The sequence below is a fragment of the Notamacropus eugenii genome, chromosome 2, assembly GCF_028372415.1.
Source record: "Notamacropus eugenii isolate mMacEug1 chromosome 2, mMacEug1.pri_v2, whole genome shotgun sequence".
Taxonomy (NCBI): Eukaryota; Metazoa; Chordata; class Mammalia; order Diprotodontia; family Macropodidae; genus Notamacropus; species Notamacropus eugenii.
The window spans coordinates 155614055-155634440 of record NC_092873.1 but is presented as its reverse complement, the minus strand read 5'-3'; the positions used below and the strand labels follow the sequence as shown (position 1 = coordinate 155634440).

The 20386-nt window shown below is 37.9% G+C and overlaps 1 protein-coding gene across 15 annotated transcripts in view; it reads left to right on the top strand.

Annotated features, from left to right (window-relative positions):
• The window catches only part of UBE3D (ubiquitin protein ligase E3D), a 216679-nt gene that overhangs the window by 161401 nt on the left and 34892 nt on the right, over positions 1 to 20386 (top strand). The window contains exon 11 of one of the 15 annotated variants that reach the window (XM_072642681.1): positions 2275 to 9729. The exons of the other annotated variants lie outside the window; for them this stretch is intronic. Within the exon in view, the coding sequence (XP_072498782.1) occupies positions 2275 to 2298 (24 nt within the window). The 3' untranslated portion in view covers positions 2299 to 9729. Of the gene's footprint in view, positions 1 to 2274; positions 9730 to 20386 lie in introns of those variants that run through there. 15 annotated transcript variants of the gene reach the window in all.

Sequence of the window (20386 nt, the reverse complement as noted above, 5' to 3'; positions counted from 1 at the left end):
AGCACCCCTGTCTCTAAAGTTTAGAGCTATAAGGTCTAAATCTTAACCTGATAGTTCAAATATGATACAATTGATCAGTCCTAAAGAAGTCTTTATTATATTCTTAAAAAATTGTTTAATGTAAAATTTTCACATCACATTTTTTCAATGCCCTAATCCTTCAAAGGACTCTCTTTTATAATAAATGCAATTAATAAAAAAAAATGGACCCATTGAACAATTCTTACAGCATGTGCCTTATTCTGCACTAATCTATCACTGTTCCACAGAGAACAGAGAAATATATTTTATCATCAGTCCTGTTGAGTAAAGATTATCCGAGTTCTTGTGCTTTTTAGTGTTTTCTCCCCCCTTACATTATTTCGGTCATTGGTCGTTATTTTTCCCTGCATCAGTTCATACAACTCTTCTCCTATTTCTCTGAATTATTCACATTCATCATTTCTTATAGCACTCAGATATAGTATGTCAGCTTCCCATTGTAGGAGTTACCTTTTCTGCTGCTACCTACATCCATAGGATCGCAGAATTGTAGATTTAGAGATGAAAGGAACCTTGGAGTCCACTGAGTGTAACTTCTTCATTTTACAGATGAAGAAAGTCACACAGCTTCTAAGTATAATAGGTGGGATTTGAACCCAGGTCTTCCTGACTCAAAGTTCAGTGCTCTCTTTACTATTACACTTCATTTTGGGATCATTTGGAAACTTTTTTTTTTTTTTTTGGAAATTTTGCCACTTTGGAATCAATTGCATGACATGGGAGACTGTCAAAAGACCTCCCAGCATGGTGTACCTGCATCAAAGAAGGCACTGTGTTCTAAGAGCAAAACAGAATTGCAGTAGCTGAAAGGAAATGTGAGATGTGCAAATTTAGAGACATCCCCACCCCAAATATTCATATGGACTCTTTGTGCCTGACCTTTGAGCCTGAGCTCATACTGGTTTGATCAGCCACAGTGGGACGTACTGTACTTTGACTCCAACATAGTGATGTCATTTTAGTCCTTTTAGAGAATGAAGGACAGCAGTCCTTTAATAATAATTAATCCATTCCTCAGCTGATGAGCATTCACCTTGCTTCTATTTTCTTGCTACCACAAAAAATTCTGCTATAAATATTGAGTTATGTATGGCTAACTTCCATCTGTCTGTGACCTCTTGGGTTATATATGTGCAGTAGTGATATCTCTTGGTCATTCTGTCAGTCAACAAATATTTATCGAGTGCCTACTACGTGCCAGAAAAAAATAGTCCCTACTCTCATCTGTTCTAAGCAGTTATCTGAAAATTCCCATCAGTCGCTTGAAGCACTATCTTTCTTGGACAGTTTCGAACTATCATTTTTAGTTTATTGATTCTCTGGACTATAAGTGTATTTCCTGACCTTTAGATTTCAGTGTGAGAGGCAACATGCCATAATAGGTTGAGTGCAGGCTCTGAAGCCAGTAAAGACATAGTTTAAGTCCTAATCATTTTCATATACTAATTGTGTGATCCTGGGTGAGTTACTTAATCTCTGAATGTTCTAAGTAGCAAAGAAAGTTGCCTACCTGCATTGATAGAGAGTTTCCTTGTTTGGAGATTAGACCAATGAAAGCAGTTTCAGTCCCTATCTGTGTCAGTTTCAGTACAGTAATTTATCTAGGCAAAACTCAGCAGATGATCTGGAATGTTCTTAAGTATTCTTCCACAGCTCTGCCATTTTGTCACCTTGGGTATATTTATTTCTTAGCATCCCCAGTGCCTTTGCTTTCCCATCTGTAAGCTGGGTATTTAAAAATGCATGCCATATGGCCAATTCACTGTGAAGATACAAGGCTTAGTTAGATAATGTCCATGATTCAGGAAGCTGAACAGGGTGTAATTTCTTCTTTCTTTTTCCGTTGAAAGTGTAAATGGGCATCCTTTGTTCAAAGATGAAAAGAGATAATGGAAAAGAAAATATAAATCTGTCCTTTCATGATAAGAAAAAATGGTCTGTTTCCTTCCTCTGTTCCTTTCATTACTATTTATACTAGTGGGAGTGTTTAAAAATAATTTGAGTGTTTGTTTGTTTTTTTCTTCTGGTACAACTTCTGTGATCTCTACAGATTAGCTCAGGAAAATAGAATGAAAAGATATTTCTTTAAAGGAATTTATATTTCCATATCATTTCAAACTCATGCGGTTTGATTTTGTATCCTGTGAAAACGATGAGGAATGTGTGAAGAACAGCCTAGAGTTTCTTACCTTATTCATGTGCTCCTTCTCTCACAAATCTTATATCTTTTAGAGTCACCTTGGCCTGCCTTTCTGACTCAGTAGGTTGAAGCTGCAATATTGGCAATGCCAGTTTGAGTCCCCATCCTAGAAGCCAAAAGAAAATGAGACTAACCAAGGAGGTTGAAGAAATGGTACCTTCTCAAATGTAGTAATCAGTATTACTTAAAACTAAATACCCAAGCAGGTAAATAAGTAGGTAAATAAACAAGGCTGGCTGGCATCAGGGAACTGCTGAGTATACTCAAATGTGATGTGCCAACTTCCCATTTAAGAGTTACCTTTTCCACTGCCATATTCCACAGTAAATGCATGCTTAGCTTCTTTTTATAGAGTGGTTACAAGCACTGAGCTAGATTAATCACAAGCGCACAATCCTTAGGAGTGTCCTGGGGATATTTTCCATTGGTAGCTATTTTTCCTCTTTAAAAGCAATGCTTGAAATGGACCTAGATATTATCTGCAAAGATTTTTGTGTTATAATATTGCCCAGACCTTGCTGGGTACTGATTAATCTAGCTTTCCCCCCTAAACTTGTGTGCTGATTTGCTTATCCCACTCCCATACAAATTTCTGTGTTAGATTTGGAACTCTTAAACCCAGTAAACCTGAGGAAATAAAGTAAAAAACCTTAACGTTCCACTTATTGCAGGATTTAGAGGTGGGCCAGCCCATGACATGTACATTCTGAAGCTAAATCTTAAAGATGGATAGGTGCATGGTGGGTATGAGCAGGCTATAACATATCCACAAGGGGAAGAGCAGTAAGTAATAAAGGACATCATTAAGGAACTGTTTGATAGGAGAAGAAGATAGATTAGTTACATATATGGTACAAAAGAGAGAGGACAGATTCGTCTCCAGAATGCTTCACTTGGTTACCCACTTGATGTCAGGAGAAAGCAAGGAAATCCTCAGCATGTTAGGTGGACCTTCTGTGGGGAAATTTAGAGAGCATATCAACAAAAATCACACAAGATGGCCACGGATGGTTGGGTTGTGATGTGCATTGTTGGAAGGAAATCCTGAATCAAGGGAATCATAGATTCATTTGAATAGTTTCATTCCCCTGCAGAAGTTCAGCTGGGTTCCTCTGAGGCTAAGCTTTCTCAGCCAGCAAAGGAGTTATAGTTAGTGATGAAGGGTGTTCGTCTCAGTCATCTGCTGATACCTCACCCTAGCATGGAGGTGAATCCAGATTCTCAAAGGTTTTTTTTTTTTATTCCAGCAGGAGCTCAAGCTCTGAAAGATTCTGCCAAGCTTTGGGTATGGCATGACTCAAGCAAGAGACTTCATGTCTCCCTGAAAACCAGTCTAGTGTGGAGATGGGCCATCAGGCGAGACATTTTTAAACCTTTGTAATTCATAAAAAAGTTTATTTAAGGGTGGAGCACTGAAATACCCATATCAGTGAAACCGGTGTTGGAGTATTTGCTTTATCCAGTGCTCCAGAGGATAGAATGTCTGTTTACTTGGCTATTTTGAAAAATTCATGATATCATCATTGTGAGAATTGTTAGGGTGAAATATGGTATGAAAAATGAAAGATTCTAAGAAGATCCTTGCAGGAAAGTCAATTCTGAATTTTATAGGCTTTCTGTGTTTCATAACCAAAATTGGTATTTTTCATAACTGAAATGCTATGTTTGTGTGTTTCTTTACTAAATATGTAGTTTTTCTTTCTTTCTTTTTAATACCTTCTGGCTTTTCTGGCTACCTTCAAGTCTCTGCTTGAGTCCTTTCTTCTTCAAGAGGTCTTTTTCAGTAGTCCTCAACTTTAGTTCCCTCCATCTGAGATTATCTCTAATTTATCCTCTATTTACATTGTTTATATATAGTTTGGTGTTGTTCAGTTGTTTTTCAGTTGGGTCCAACTCTTCATGACCCCATTTTGGGTTTTCTTGGCAAAGATACTGGGTGGTTTGCCATTTTCTTCTCAGCTCATTGTACAGAGGAGGAAACTGAGGCAAGCAGGGTTAAGGAATTTGCCCAGGGTCACACTACTAGTAAGTGTCTGAGGCCAGATTAGAAATCAGGAAGATAAGTCTTCCTCACTCCACCTCTGTCACTCTATCAAGTGTGTCACCTCGCTGTCCCTAGGCACTGTGATAAGTACTTTATAAACATCTAATTTGATCCTCACAACACCACTCGGTGATAGGTGCTATTATTATCCCCATTTTACAGTTGAAGAAACTGAGGCGGGCAAAAGTTAAATGATTTACCCAAGGTTATACAGTTAATATGTAGAAAAATGTCTTATGAGTTTATGTGGTCAAGAAAATCCATCTCATTGATTGCCAATACTTGGATAACAAGCCTTTTCAAGCTTCACAAACTGCTCTTCGGACTCTGGATATACAGTTTGTCACCAAGGTATTGTTAGGGTGACAAATCAGAATGGGACTTAGGTGAAAAGATCACATAGTGTTTATATGGTGTCTGAACTTGTTTTGTTGGGATTTGGTGGTTGTGAGAGAATGAAATACTTATAAAGTGCATGGTAATTTCATTGTATTATGTAAATACCAGTATGTCTCATTGAAAATAAAATCCACTAGATTTGGAAGTGGAGGACCTGAGTTTGAATCCTGGCTGTGCCATTTACTATTTCTATGACCTTAGACAAGTAAATTCATGCCTGAGTGCCTTAGTTTCCTTCTTTGTAAAGTTAAGCTTAAATTTAACTAAATAACCTGCTGCAAGATCCCTTTAGCTCTGAATCTCTGATCTTCTAATACTAAATCATATTTATAGTAACAAAGAGTTATTATTTATCTTTTCAAGTCGGACCTGGGTTTGAATTCTGACTGCCATTTGCCTTTTCTATGACCTCATTTCTCTCTGGCCTTCAGTTCTCTCATCTATGGAATGAGGAGATTGGATTTAAGTCCCTTAAGTCCCTCCCAGCTATAAAACTATGAGGCTTTTCTTTGTTACTTAGAGTCTTTGTAACCGTCTACAACTTGGCCTCTCTGGTACTCAGTTTTGTCATTTGTAAAATGAAGGGGTTGGAATAGATGCCCTCTCCGGTCTCTTTCAGTTATAAATTTGAGTATCTGAGCTTTGCTATTTACCACCTGCATGACCTCAGGTGGGCCTCAGTTTCCCTACTCGTAAAATAAAGGAGTTGGGCTTTATTACCCCTAGTAGTTTCTAGCTTTGATCCTATGATTCTAGAACTATAAGCAATGGTTTCAAGTTGCACATTTAGTCTTTAGATTTAAAAACAAAACAAAGCAAAAGAATCCCATCCTACTGGAGATCCTTCAAAGACTGGGAGACCACTTGTCAAATACATGGGGGAATTCATTTTCGGGTATAAATTGGACTAGGTGGCTACCGATGTCTCTACCAAATGAGATTCTACGTCTTTGTTGTGACTTCATAGTTTTTTGTTCCACAGTTGAAGGGATCCTTTGGACATGACCCCAGATTCATCATTTCCTGCTGGTACAGCATAAAGAGACTGTCAAAGAGGGTTGGATGGAATGCTTGAGTTCACACTCTGGAACCCCTAGATGCTTACTGGAGTTTACCTTTTCAAGTTCCTGCTATATCCTTCTCCGTTAATGTCTTTGCCCCAACTATTTGGATGCTATTGTGGCAACAAGGAAGGCCCCAGGTGCCTCACCACCATTTTGCATTTTCTGTGCAAATGCTTCATTTTTCCCTCCCACTCCCTTACTTAGCTCAGGCAGTTGAGAATTGATTGTATTTTTAGAAGCTAGAAATTTTAAGTTTTATGAAATGTTATATATAACTTGGGGTGGGGGAAAAATGAGAACTGGCAAAAAAAATAAACAAAGCAATAAAGCATAGAAAGCAATATATTTGGTCATTTTTACCCAGAAGTAGGACTTCATGCCTGGAAGACACAAGCCGAAATAATGTTGTTTTTGTTGCATTAACCTAGAGCAATAATATGGTAAAAGTGGATTATGAGAGATCACAAAGAGCAGTTATAACATTAGAAGCAGCCAGCAGGAATAGTTTGGTGAGTAATCACTCTTACAGATTTCTGTTAAGAAACTCTCGATAGATGTCCTCCATTGGAGTCCTGAAGGTTAAATGTATACATGTAGCAAATTTGTTAAAAAAAAAAAAAAAAAGAAAAGAAAAGAAAAAAAGGAAAGAGAGAATGAGAGAGAGAGAGAGAGAGATCTCAAAAATTACCAGACTATTCCAAATTTGTGTCTTTCTGGCTATGATCATGCAAAATAACATGTTGAAAGCACCTAAGACACTTACTAGCTGTGTAATCCTAGGCAAGTCACTTAAGCTGTCTGCCTCAATTTCTTAATCTGTGTAAAACAGATAGTGATAGAATCTACCTCATAAAATTCTTATGAAGATCAAAATTGAGATAATATTTGTAAAATGCTTAGTATAGTGCCTGATACATAGTAAGTGCTCAGTAACCTTTACTTCGCCTTCACAAACTTAAAGCACTGTAGAAATGTTATTATTATAGGTTTCCTCAGACTTTGTATATACACATGTACATATTTGTATGTATATATATTATATATGTATGTATATATGTATATATATTATATATGTGTACATATATTGTATATATGTATTATGTGCACCACCCTTTCACCTGTCTATCATAGACTTAGTGCCTTAGAATAATTGTGTAGTTTTATGTTTTTAATTCAATTAATATACAATCATATAAAAACTTTTAGCTCTGCACACACACACATACATACACGCGCACACACACACACACACACACACACACACACACACACACACTGACACACTCATCCATAGACCCAAGACAGTAGTAAGAGACGCTGTTGGGAGTACAAGTGTAGAATAAGGCTTGGCCCATATCATTAGGGAATTTACAATCTCATTGGGGAGACCAGATGTGAATCTCAGAAAGCAGCTTTGCAAGGCAACCTGGTGTTGGAGATAAGATTTGGGTTCAAATGCTGTCTCAGTTAATTGTTGCCCATGGTGCCAGACAAGTCACTTAAATTCCTTGAGCCTTATTTTCTTCATCTGTAAAACGTGAATAATTGTACCTGCTGTACCTACCTCACAGGGTCAGTTGCTATAAGGATCACATGAAATAATAATATTTAAAGTACTTTGTAAATGTCAAAACATTGTATCAGTATCAGTTATTATAATTATTACTACTAAATACCAAAATGAGTAATCCTATTTCACAGTTAGATTTCAACTTTCTCAAGACAGAGACCATATTCTCTATGTTTTTGGTTTCATAGTACCTAACACAGGGGCTAAGTAAATGCTTTAAAAATTTTAAATAGGGGCAGTGGATAGAATATCAGACCTGGAGTTAGGAAAACCCAAGTTCAAATCTGGCTTCGGATGCTTACTAGCTGCATGACTCTGGGCAAGTCACTTAATCCTGTTTGCCCTAGTTTACTCATCTGTAAAGTGTACTGGAGAAAGAAATAGCCAGCCACTCCAGTATCTTTGCTAAGAAAATCCCAAAAAGGGGACATGAAAAGTCAGACATGACTGAAAACGAGTAAACCACAAAAATAAATGCTTTACAAACTGAACTTAATTGCAGGAAACAAGTGAAATCGATATTATTTTCTACTTGACCAGCATACCATGTAACTTGTCCACCCATCCATTAATGTCACTCATGAATGAATATCTGTTTCCAAAGCTGCTGTATAGGTATTTTAGATTTGGTATGATGAGGGTCAAGTCATTGTGCTATGAATCTAGAGAAGGAGTTCAACTTGGTCAGTTTAGGTCAGTGATTGTCAGTTTTTCAAATTGAGGGAACATCTTTATTGTATCCCTTTATATTCCCCAGTATTCTTATTTACCCTCTAAAAATGACAGAATTTTCATTTCAAAAGTATCTGTAACACCTTTCTCTCCCCTCTCCACACCCCAGCATGTAGTAAAAATGATCCAGCTTCACCCCAAGACAATAATGGGTAGAAAAAGATAATGTGGTAAATGGAACAGACTCTTGGATTTTTAGTCAGAAGACCCAAGTTCAAATCCCAGTTCAGCCACTTACTACTGTGATGTATAAAAAGTTGAGGGACATAGTTTCTGGGTAATTAATCATTTTGTTAATCATGCTAGCAGATAATAAAAGGGGTCAGTGGCACTCTTGAATGCCAAAGATACCTCATATAACCCTCTCAACACTTATATGCCCTTAGAGTAGTCGGTGTTCCTGAGGATGGTAATCAACTCTGGTTAACAATGAGAAAAAATAATATAATGAGAGGTAGACCCATTCTAATGAAAGGCTGGTGGGGAGGGTCCTGGGGATGAGAGTCAGATTATTCTCCTTCCAGACTACCCCCAACCTCAGGTAATCTGTCTATACTCATCTGGGGTGAGTGGAACACAAAGGGGCAGAATTCACTTTAGATTAAATTCCTTCTAAAGTTCTCTAGTTGGGTAGAGTGACAATTCCAGCTCATCATTCCCTGCCCTTCAGAAAATTAAGCTTTGACCTTATCTCCAAATGAGGAAGGGAAAAAATGCTGAATCTCCCCAATATTTGGTTATTTAATAATCATTTCTCTCACTACCATTGTTACCTTGGGCAAATAACTTCACTCCTACCCCCACCTCAGTTTCCTCATCCGTAAACTAAGATCCTGGAGAAAAGGACATCTCTGTGCTCCTTTCTAGTTTCAAATCTAAGCTTCCACAATCTTATGATAAAGAAGGCTGTAAAGGATGAGGTTCTCATAGAAAGAGTGGGCATATGAGTTGACAGCATATTGAGATGGGGTACACCAGGGCACAACCAAAAGTCAACCAAGCATTTATTAAGCATCAAACTGTGTTCTAGGTGCTAAAGATTCAAAGGAAAAAAGGAAAAAAAAATCGCTGGCCTCAAGGAACTTAATTCTATCCAAGAATATAATATAAGTGCACATATGTAGGTATATAATAAATACAAGGCAATTTTAGGGAGAAAGAATTAGTAGGTGTGACAGTCAGGAAAGGCCTCATGTAGGGTTGCATTTGACTTGAGCCTTGAAGGAGTTTAGGAGATTCTAAGAGGTGATAGTCAGTGAGGAGGGAATTTGTGCCAGGTACTGGGGACAGGCTATACAAAGGAAATAGAATGTCATTTGTGAGGATCAGTTTAGGCCAGTTTGGTTGGATTATAGAGCACATGAAGGGAATGTGTGATTATGCTTTAAAGACAGCCTAGGCTAGAGCAAGTGGGTGAAATTTCAACGCCAAATACAATAGTTTATATTTGATCCTAAAGGCAGTGGGGAGATGTTGGTGATTGCTGAGGCAGGGAATGATGTGGTCAGACATTTATTTTGGAAAAGAAATATAGGAAAAGGACCTATATGTACAAAAATATTAATAGCAACTCTTTGTAGTGGCAAAGAATTAGAAATTGAAGGGATGCTTATCATTTTGGGAATGGCTGAATTAGTTGGGGAACAAGCTATAGTATATGATTATGATGGGATACTATTGTGATATAAAAAAATAGCCCTGAGGTTGGGGGGAGTAGTTTCAGAAAAACCTGGAAACACTTAAGTGAACTGATGCGAAGTGAAATGAGCAGAACCAGGAGAACATTGTATACAGTAACAATAATGTTACAGTGATGATCAACTGTGAATGACTTAGCTGTTCTTGGCAACTCCAAGATCCCAAACAGTTCTGAAGGACTTGTCATGAAAATTTGCCCACTTGCAGAGAAAGAACTGATGGCATCCGAATGCAGACTGGAGTATACTTTTTTTGCTTTTTTTGTTATTCGTGGTTTTTTGGTCTGAGTTTTCTTTTGCATCTTGGCTAATATAGAAATGTTTTGCATGACCATGTATGCATAATCTATAGCTTGCTTTCTCAAGGGGTGGGGAGAAGTAGGGAGGGAGAGAGTTTAGAACTCAAAATTTAAAAAACCAAAATGTTAAAATGTTTGTTTATGTGTAATTGAGAAAAAAATGGAAATAAAAATTAAAAGTTAAGAGAAAAGAAAGGCTAGGGATGGTAAGGGTTGACCAGGGAAGAGGTAATAATGAAAAAAACAAACTTTTCTTAATATTGAAGCTCAACACCTTCTTAGAACTTGCCTGTCACCATTAATTTGGGAAACAAGTGATCTAATACATTCACTTCTTTTAATTCGGTTTGATTGCTGGTTAGGAAAGTTCTAACCTAATGGTGTTAATAACGTAATAATGTTATATAACCCATGAGTATTCAGTGAATAAGATCTTGTAATGGGTTTCATTAGTAGTGTAGTGCCCTCTGCATTTTTGTTTTTCCACCGATCTTTGCTTCTAACAATATAACCAAATCCAATCAGCATTTGTTGATTTTTTTTTTTTTTTTGGGTGAGGCATTTGGGATTGGGTGACTTGCCCAGGGTCACACAGCTAGTGGGTGTCCGGTGTCTGAGGTGGGATTTGAACTCACGTCCTCCTGATTCCAGGGCTAGTGCTCTATCTGCTATGCTTCTGTGCTACATAGCTACTTGCCCCCCAGCATTTATTGAGCCCCTACTATGTGCAAAGAACTAGGAATACAAAGACATAAGTCCTTGTTCTCAAAGACCATACATTCACAGTTTGTACATAAAACAAGCTAACAAAAAACCCTAAGTTGTACTGGGAAGATTTTTATGGACTGATACCAAAAGAAGTGAGCAGATCCAGAAAATGATATGCACAGTGACTCCCACAGTGTAAACGGAAAGAACAAAAACAAAAACTAAATGCTGTGTAATTATAATGACCTCACGGCTCCAAATACAGCATGAGAAAATGCACCTCCTTCCCTTTTTTGCAGAGTTGGTACATGTCTTCTCCTTTAGAATATAAGCTCCTTGAATTATTTTGTTTTTTGGAACTTGTATACCCAGTGAATTCTACATCCGTTGATGTATTGATTGAACTGTATTTTGTTTACCTTTTTATATTCTTTACTCCAGTGGTTGGCCAGAGGAAAAGTGATGATTTAATTGGATGTGAAAAATTTAAAAAACAAAAATAGCAATGAAACTGTTTTTTAAAAGTAGCTTATGACTCGACCAAGGTTATAGGTATGATGACCATATTTTTCAAATTCAGAACACATGGTCTGATGAAGGACATTTCTTCTTTTGCAAAGCCTTAGTAAAAGAACACTTCATTTTCTTGAAATTGGTACTTACTTGGAAAAATCTAGGACATGAGTAGGTGTTAGGCTAGATGGGATTAAGAGTCAATTACTGAATGCTACTTCTACCCCTGAAATCCAAAAAGAGACAACATGCTCTATTACAAAACCACTGGACGCAGTATCTGACACTTAATAAGTGCTTAGTAAATGATTGATTGGCTGGACAGATAGTCAAGGTTTGGGTTCTAGTCCAGACCCTTTTATTAATTAGCAGCATAATCTCAGTCAAGTTACTCAAATACAATTTCTTTACCTGTAAAGTGAGGGATAGGGTAGGGGATTTGGGCTAAATGATTTTTAAGCTTTCCTGTAGCTCCGAAAGTCTGTGATTCTAAGTTTAATTTGGTGCAGGGGTTATTATTTGTACATACAGTTTAGTTTTTCAAAAGTTTCTCCTTCAGCATTTCAGTGAACTGCTAGAGCAAATGGAATAGGAAAACCAAGCATTTCAGAACAGCGTGGCTTCGATGTCTCAACACTCTAGAGACACAATATTCCTTCCCCTTTGCCTCTAACTCCAGTTTTGACATCCCTAATTGGATTCTTTGTGTCCCAGTGGCTGAATCCTTTTGTGTGGTTATAGGTAAAACGTTATGCTTCTTTCGTAGGAAAAAGGCTAATTTTATATCATTATCATTGTACCTACTCTGTGACAAAGCCTTAGTGTGTGTGTGTGTGTGTGTGTGTGTGTGTGTGTGTGTGTGTGTGTGTATGTGTGCTATTTTCCAGTTTAGTATCTCAAGGAAGAAGGCTGTCTCAGGAGAACCAGGGCCATGGTGTAACAATTTACTCATTGAACAATTATCCTGCAGTGCTTGAGTGGAAAAGGAAAAATAGAAAATAAGAATGAATGTGGAAGGGAAAAACTTAGCAGGGCTGACTGAGCCTGAAGGTCATTAATGACACTAAAAGGAATAAAGATAATAAAATAGACACAGAAAATCCTTTTAACAAAAATACTGCATTTTTGTGGTACCTAACTAGGTATTGCGGTACAGGGTAAAAAATGGTTGCAGAACGATGAGACATAAACTTTGAATGTGAAAGCTTGATAGAATAAAAGGGGTAGTTAAAGGGAAAAAAATGGTAGAAGGGTAGAAATCTTCTGTATGCAGTTGAGGAGGTGGAGGGTGAATAACTTGGATTTGGAAACTGAAGAATGGATTCTAGCCCTTATCAGAATGTCAGAGCAAAGAAGAAAAAATGTAGGGCAATGAGAGCAGGTAGTTAGACTAGAAACATCATTTCTCGGAGACATTTTGCCTGTCTTGAGGAAAGGAGAGTGTTGCTCTAATGAATCCAAGCATCTGGGTTTGCAGAGTTAGAACATTAATTGGAGAAATGGATTGGGAAAAGAATAGTTTTGTGAAGAAGAAGGAGGGGGAGCAGAGGGGGACAAAGGGAAGAAAAAGAAAGAAGAGGAAGAAAAATGTTTCAGATATCACCTTTATGGACTTTTTTTTTATTATGTAGGTTGTTTCAAAGTTAGACGATCACTAATATGAATTCAGCTCTGTAAACATATACTTAACAGATTGTTCATCGCAAAGACTTGTGCTGTATACAGTTGGTACTGCAGGGAGTACAAGACATGTTCTCTGCCCTCAGGGTGCTAATGTTTTATGAACAAACATTTATTACATACCTACTATGTGCCAGGCACTAGGCATAACAAAGGCAAAAATGCAACAGCTTATTATAATAGCACTAAGATAAACATAGTCATCCATTCAGCAAATATCTATTAAATGCCTACTATGCTCTTGGTGTTATACTAAGGACTGGGCATGGAAATACACAAAATGAAACTATCCTTGCTTTCAGGGAGCTTATGTTCTAATGGGGAAACATATATATATAGACAAAGAAATATAAACATGAATAAATATACATCTGCAAAATATTTTGGGAGGTGTGTATGGGAGGGGTGAACTAGCAGTTGGGGGCCCAGGAAAAGTTGCATGCAGAAGATAGTACTTGAACTTAAAGGAAAAGAGGAGGGAATGCATTTCAAATGTATGGTTAAAACGAAAAGCAAAACCACAAAACTAAAGGAGGGTTACAGCAGAGAATTTAGGAATAGAAAGTAAGGAGAAAACTTCATTAAGAGTCTGGTCCTTTTGCTGGGCCAGGATTTTGGTTGGTGGGAAACTGGGTGGAGGAAAAAAGGATTCCAGGCAGCAGAAAGAAATTGTATGAGCGGAGGCTGGGAAGCTGTGTGTGTCTTCAGAGGATGGTTGCCAATCCAGTGTACTGTGGACGGAAGGCACACCAAGAGGAATTTAGGGGAGATCAGGATGAAGGGGAAGGAATAGCAGATTTGAATTGGATTGTGGAGAATCACGGATACCATGCTAAAGAGTTAAACTTTCAGCTTACAAAGGTGTTGAAGAATTTTTCAAGGCTGTTTAGTAGAGGGAATGACATTGGATTTGTGTGTTTCCCACCATAGCACAAAATATGTTTCCACACTTATCTTTTAGCATATGATCAGGGATGATAGTGACAAGGGACAGTGATGTTGAAAAATGCTTAACTCCAAATGTCTTCCTTTAGTCTCCTTTCATGAATGGTTATTAGGAGTCTGGCTATATTAACGTACACATTTTGTTAACTAAATAAAATATACCTTCACATGTCTGACTTAAGATTGTTTTGTTGAGAGGGATAATAATGTAGGCTTTATACTCATACCTTTAGTTTGCGCTTTTAACAGGGTTGCTATTTCTGGCTCTACATGTCACCCAAGAGAATGGTGTTACAGAAAGAATAAAGACAGTCACTTGGTTGTTGTTGAGTCATGTCCAATTCTTTGGGACCTCATGGACATAGCTGTCCACAGAGTTTTCTTGGCAAGGATACTGGATAGTTTGCCATTTCCTTCTCCAGTGGACCCTTTTGTCAAACAATCAGAGGTTAGTTAAGTGACTTACCCAGGGTCACACAGCCAGGAAATATCTGAGGCTGGATTTGAACTTAGGTCTTCCTGACTTCAGACCCAGTACTCTATCTACCAAGCCACCTGCTGCCTACCAACCAACTGGTACCCTTTGAGAATGTTGACTTGGAGGCAAGAAGACCTGACTTTGAATCCTACTTCACACATTTAATGAATTAAATGACCTTGAACAAGTCAGCCTTTTCAGCCCTGGTTTTCCCCATCTGTAAAATGGGAATGATAACATCTGTAGCATTTAGCTTCATTGGGTTGTTATGAAGGGAAAATGAGCTAAGGTATGTAATTTACTTTGCAAACCTGAGGAGGGGAGGGAAAGAACTTGAATCTATGATTTCATTCATATAGGGAATTCCTAGAAGGGAAAACTCCCTCTGTCAATGCAGATCAGGAATGTTTTCTGCAACTTATAGAACAGAGTTGTCTGGGGCACTGAGAGACTAAGTGCCTGGAGTGCGTACCAATGTGTCAGAGGTAGAAATAGAACTCAGGTCTTCCTGCCTCAGAGACCGCTCTCTGCTACTACACTATGCTGACTCATGAAGAATTTAATGTGTTCTATAAAAGTCAGTTGTTCTTGACTATCGTTGTCTCAAAGCCTTGGACTGTTGGGATTTGGAAATGAAGTATTTTTCTCTTCTATTTTGTATTCTTTCACTAAGTGGTTTTCAGATGGACTGTGTTTTATAAGCCACGAGATAATTTACTTTTTGGCCATCTCCTACATTCAGACCATGGGTGTCATCATGCAGAAAGAGGAATGACTAGGGAACACCAAATGAGTCAATGATCAAGTCTTACACCACAGTGATAAATGAATAGATAGTGTCACAAAATCCATTTGTGTTCCTTCTGATTTTTTTTTTTTTTTGCCAAATGTTCTTGCTGTGACCTACTTCTATGGATGTGAAAAATGATTTTGCCATCCTTCTGTGACATTATGGCTGTAGTAAACTGTTCCCAAGTCTCTTGGTGTAGGTGGCATTACTGGGATAAGCATTAATTATTTTCAGACTGCTGATGCATCACCTCTGCGGGGTCTATATTTGTCTTCCAAGTGTGCATCGTTGCTCTCTAATTATAGGTGATCTTGTGGGATTAGATTTTTCTGCATTAAACAAACCAGGGTGACATGTGATATACATTGAAGAGTACAGTTGAAGAATGTAAGTGAGCCATGGCCCTCATCAGACATGAACTGTGCCTCAGTGGTGTTTCTCATATTGGATTGCCCTTGCTGCCACCCTCTTTGGCTCTTGTATATTAATGTTTCATCTATAGAAGTCTCTTTATCAACTATTATTTGAGCTTGAAAATTGTTGCTGGCACCTATCTGTGTACTTTTGTGATTCTGTCAACATTATTTCACTTATGTCTTTTTCCAAAGAAATAAGAGTCACAAATAAAACATGCATTGTTGGAGGTGGTGCAGGAAGTCAAGCACACATTTTGTTGGTGGAATTGGAAATGGGTCCAGTCTTTCTGGAAAACAGTTTGAAGTTGTATGGAAAAAGTTACTAAATTGTTTGTAACCATTGATGCAGTGGTTAGCACAATACCTGGCATATGGTAGTATTTAATAAATGGTTGTTGATGGACTGTCATTGGATAGATAGATAACAGGCAAATTGGAGAAGTCTCACATACCAAAATATTTATAGCAGCCCTTTGTGCAGTAACAAAAATCAGGAAATAAATTGAGTGTCCATGACTGGGGAATGACTGAACAAGTTGTGGTATATGACTGTAGGGGGAATATTATTGAGCCTTAAGAAATGACCAGTATTAGGAATTCAGAGAAAAAAATATGGAAGATTTGTACAAATTGGTAACAGAGCATAGAAACAGAATCTAAATAACAATAGACATGACTCCAATAGTATAAATGAAAACAGCGCCAAAAGCATATGAATTCAGTTAAATGCAGCAACCAGTCTTGGTTCCAGTGGACAGATCTCTACCAGGGTGGGAGCCTAGAGGCATGGAATGTGGTGGATGCTGTTAGATGTGTGGTTGCTATGTCATTCGGTCCTCTTTAAAACTAATTTTATTTGTTATGAGGGAAAGTTCTGATGGGGAGAGACGATTTGGCAGAAAGTGAACAGGGTGATTTAAAAAAAAAGATACCTTTAAAAAAAGAGAAATTACTAGGTCTGTAGATTGCGCTTTGTCACTTAAACACACTCTGTACTGAAGAAAAGTAGGTTAGAAAAAGATGTTTTGGATCTGAAGGGCCTTGAGATGTCTGTGGTTCTGGAGATCAACCCTCTTGACTCCTGTCTTCTTGTGATAAGAGCTTTTTGCCATAACAGAGTGAAACAATTCCATGTGTGAGAAAGACTCTATGGTCCAGACTTTGCACACCGCAAGGTAATGGGAGGTTAACGCAGAACTTTCCTCATGTGCTATGGGAATAAAAGTATTAGAGATCAGACCATCTTCTAGCCTTATGTTTGGTTACTTAATAGTAAAGAAAAATAGCATACTGTACTATGGTGCTGAAGTTGGAGTCTGAAGAAAGTGGTTTCTGAGCAGGACTGTGGTAACTTGGGCCAGTCCATCATTTAATCTCTCTGGAGTCTCAGTTTCTTCATCTGTAAAATGGGGACAATAATAATACATTGCTTGCCTCAGAGGCTTGTAGTGAATATAGATCAGTCAGTCAATCAGTCTCCAAAATATTCTGTTTGGGATCAGAGCCGTTCATTACCTGTCCCCCTCTCTACCTTTCCCATCTCATACCTTACTCCCTAACATGTATGTACTTTTTGATTCAGTGACACTGGCCTCCTGGCTGTTCCACAAACAAGACCCTAGAGACTTCATCTCTGGACTCTGAACATTTTCTTTGACTGTCCCCTGCCTGGAATGCTCTCCCTCCACTTGTCAGTCTGCTGGCTTCCTTTTAGCCCTAATCAAAATCCTAGTTTCTACAAGAATCCTTTTCTAACTTCTTTTAATTCCAGTGTCTTCTCTCTGCTAATTATTTCCTATTTATGCTATATGTATCTTTTTTTGTACATATTTGACTGCTTGTTGTCTCTCCCCCATCATATTGTGAGCTCCTTGAGGGTAGGGACTATACTTTGCATCTTTTTGTACTCAGCGCTTAGCACAGTATCCAGCATATAATACATACTTAATAAATGCTTATTGATTGACTGGGGATATGAAGATAAAAAAGAAACAGTACTTGCTTTCAAGTAGTTTACATTCTGTTGTGAGTAATGTGTGTGTTGTGTGTATACATTTTTACACACATATATACATACACATTCACATATATGCATGCACACATACACATACATACACACATTCATGTATACATAGACATGTTCATATACACACACACATATATACAGAGAGAGAGAAAGAATGTTATTTTGAGGGGGAAGGCGCTAAGAGAAGGCTTCATGTATAAGGTCATACTTGACCTTAGCTTTGAAGAAACTAGGGATTATAGGGAGTGGAGGTGAGGACAGATTTTGGGGACAGCCAGTCTAAAGGCAAGGAGATGGGAATATGGAGGAAAAGCAAGGCCATTTTGGCTGGAGCAAGAAGTATATTGAATGCTGAAAAAGTGGGTTAGAACCATGTTTCAAACGACTTTAAATGACAGAGGGGGAACATATGGAATGTTATATTCATACATACATACACACGTATACTTACATAGGGTGACCTCATGAAAGACATATATAAGGATTCTACTTCTCATTTCACATATGAGGAGACTGAGACTCCTCATTTCACATATGAGGAGACTAAATGCTTTGCTTAGGGTCATATAGAAGTAGGTGTTGAAGTAAGGACTCAAAGTCTGACTTTCTGGCTCCATTGCCAGGATTCTGTTCTCTATACCACCCTGATAAAATGTTGAGTTACTCCTCCTCCCTAGGTAATAGATTGTTTTTAATTAATTTTTTTCAATGATCAAGAATAGATTGTTTTTAGTTAATTTTTTTCAATGATCAAGAATTAATATTTTTTCCATTTCCCCTCCCCTTATACACACACACTCACACACACACACACACACACACGCACACACAATTAAAAAAAAAGAAAAGCAAACCACTTGTAACAAATGAACATAGTCAAGCAAAACAAATTCCCATATTGGCCGTGTCTTAAAATGTATCTCATTCTGCATATTAATCCATAACTAGATAGCCTATTTTAATGGGTACTATACACCATTGCTAAACCTCAAGACCATTTTAATACCATTTAAAAATACCATTCAAAATTTAAAATGACCATTTTAAAGAAGTCTTTAAAAAAATTGGTAGAATGCATCAAATCTCCACCACCCCCTACCCCCCAAACACATACCCTACTGTGTCAGATGTTTTCCTAAAGATACAACTGCATAGCCTGGTGTTGCTGAGTTTTCAAATAGAGTTTCACTAATGGGCTTCATTGCTCTTAGTTCTGACATCCTGGAAAAGCTACTCAGAGGGGAGGAGGCAGGAATAAAATTTTGGAGTTAAGAGAGAGAAGTAGATATTCATCTGTTGCTTGATGTGAGAATAATAATATTTTGGGGGAGCTGAGGTTTCAAGTTTGTCCCATCATAAGTTAAAAATGAGTGGTAGTGAACAGAACACGAAAAAATGAGCTTAACAACATATCTGTGATTGAGATGTGGAAGAATTTCACAGGCAGCTAGGTGGTAGAGCACTGGGCTTGCAGTTAGGAAGACTCATCTTCCTGAGTTCAAATCTGGCCTCAGATACTTAGTAGCTGTGTGACCTTGGGCAAGTCACTTAACCCTGTTTACCTCAGTTTCCTCATCTGCCAAATGAGTTGGAGAAGGAAATGGCAAACCATTGCAGTATTTTGTCAAGAAAATTCTGAATGGGTTCACAAAGAGTGGGAAATGACTAAAAGCAGCAACAAAGAATTTCATGGCTGGCTTGGAGAGTGGTGAGGCATATGGGAAGAGGAAATAGTTTCTCATTGTCTGGCCATCTCTATTAGGTGATAGCAGATATCAGTGCAGTGCCTCTTTAAAAGGGCAACTCAAGATTCAGGTGAGACATTTCTCTTCTGGACATACTAGTAAATGTTAAGAATGGGCTACAAGTCATTTGTAGAAGGGCTCTGTTTGTGTAAAGGACTCTGTCTTGGGGACCTTGGGGAAGTCACCTCTGTAGGTCACAAATTCCCCATTGGGAAAGTGAGCTCTGATGTCCCTTCCAACTCTAGATTTATGATCTTTACCCACAGAGGTATGATGGGATGATGTTGTATAGCTTAAAATTCTCAAAAGGAGAAATATTGAATTAATTAAATTTAATGTGTTTCCAGTTGGGGCAGCATATTTATGAAGCCTCTATGATGAGTCAGACTCTGTGCTAAGTCCTGGGAAACAAAGAAAGCTAAAAAGACAGTCTCCACTTTCAGGAATCTCACAGTCTGTTGAGGAAGGCAAACTACAAATAACTATGCACAAATAAGGGAGATGCAGGGTAAATGGGAGATAAACGCAGAAGGAAATTACTTATTTTTGATCAAGGTTTATAAAGTTAGAATGGGTGACCATTGATTGGGAAGTGCCTAAATAGTGTGCACGAATGAAATGGAATCTTGCTATTCTGTAAACAAGGACAAAAATGATGAATGTTGAACAGCATGGGAAGACTTCAATGAACTGATGCAGAGTAAAGCAAGCAAAGCCAAGAAATAACATTTATAGGGCATAGTGACTACAGTCATGCCATTGGAAAGAACTACCACAAAACAACTGGAGAAGGGAACATCATCAAATTACAAAGAATAAACACTGCCCTAAAGAAGGGGAAACTTCCCTTCCCTCTTCCCCACACTGACTCCTTGCAGAGGTAGGAGGTCACAGCTGTGGAACATTGCATATTTTTTCAATGTTTTCATTGATTTTGCTAGTTTTTTCTTTTTAAAAAACATTATTTGTGTTATCAGATGGTTTCTGGTAGGAGACAGGGAGAAGGAAACAAGAATTTAGGTGAGGTAAAAACAAAAG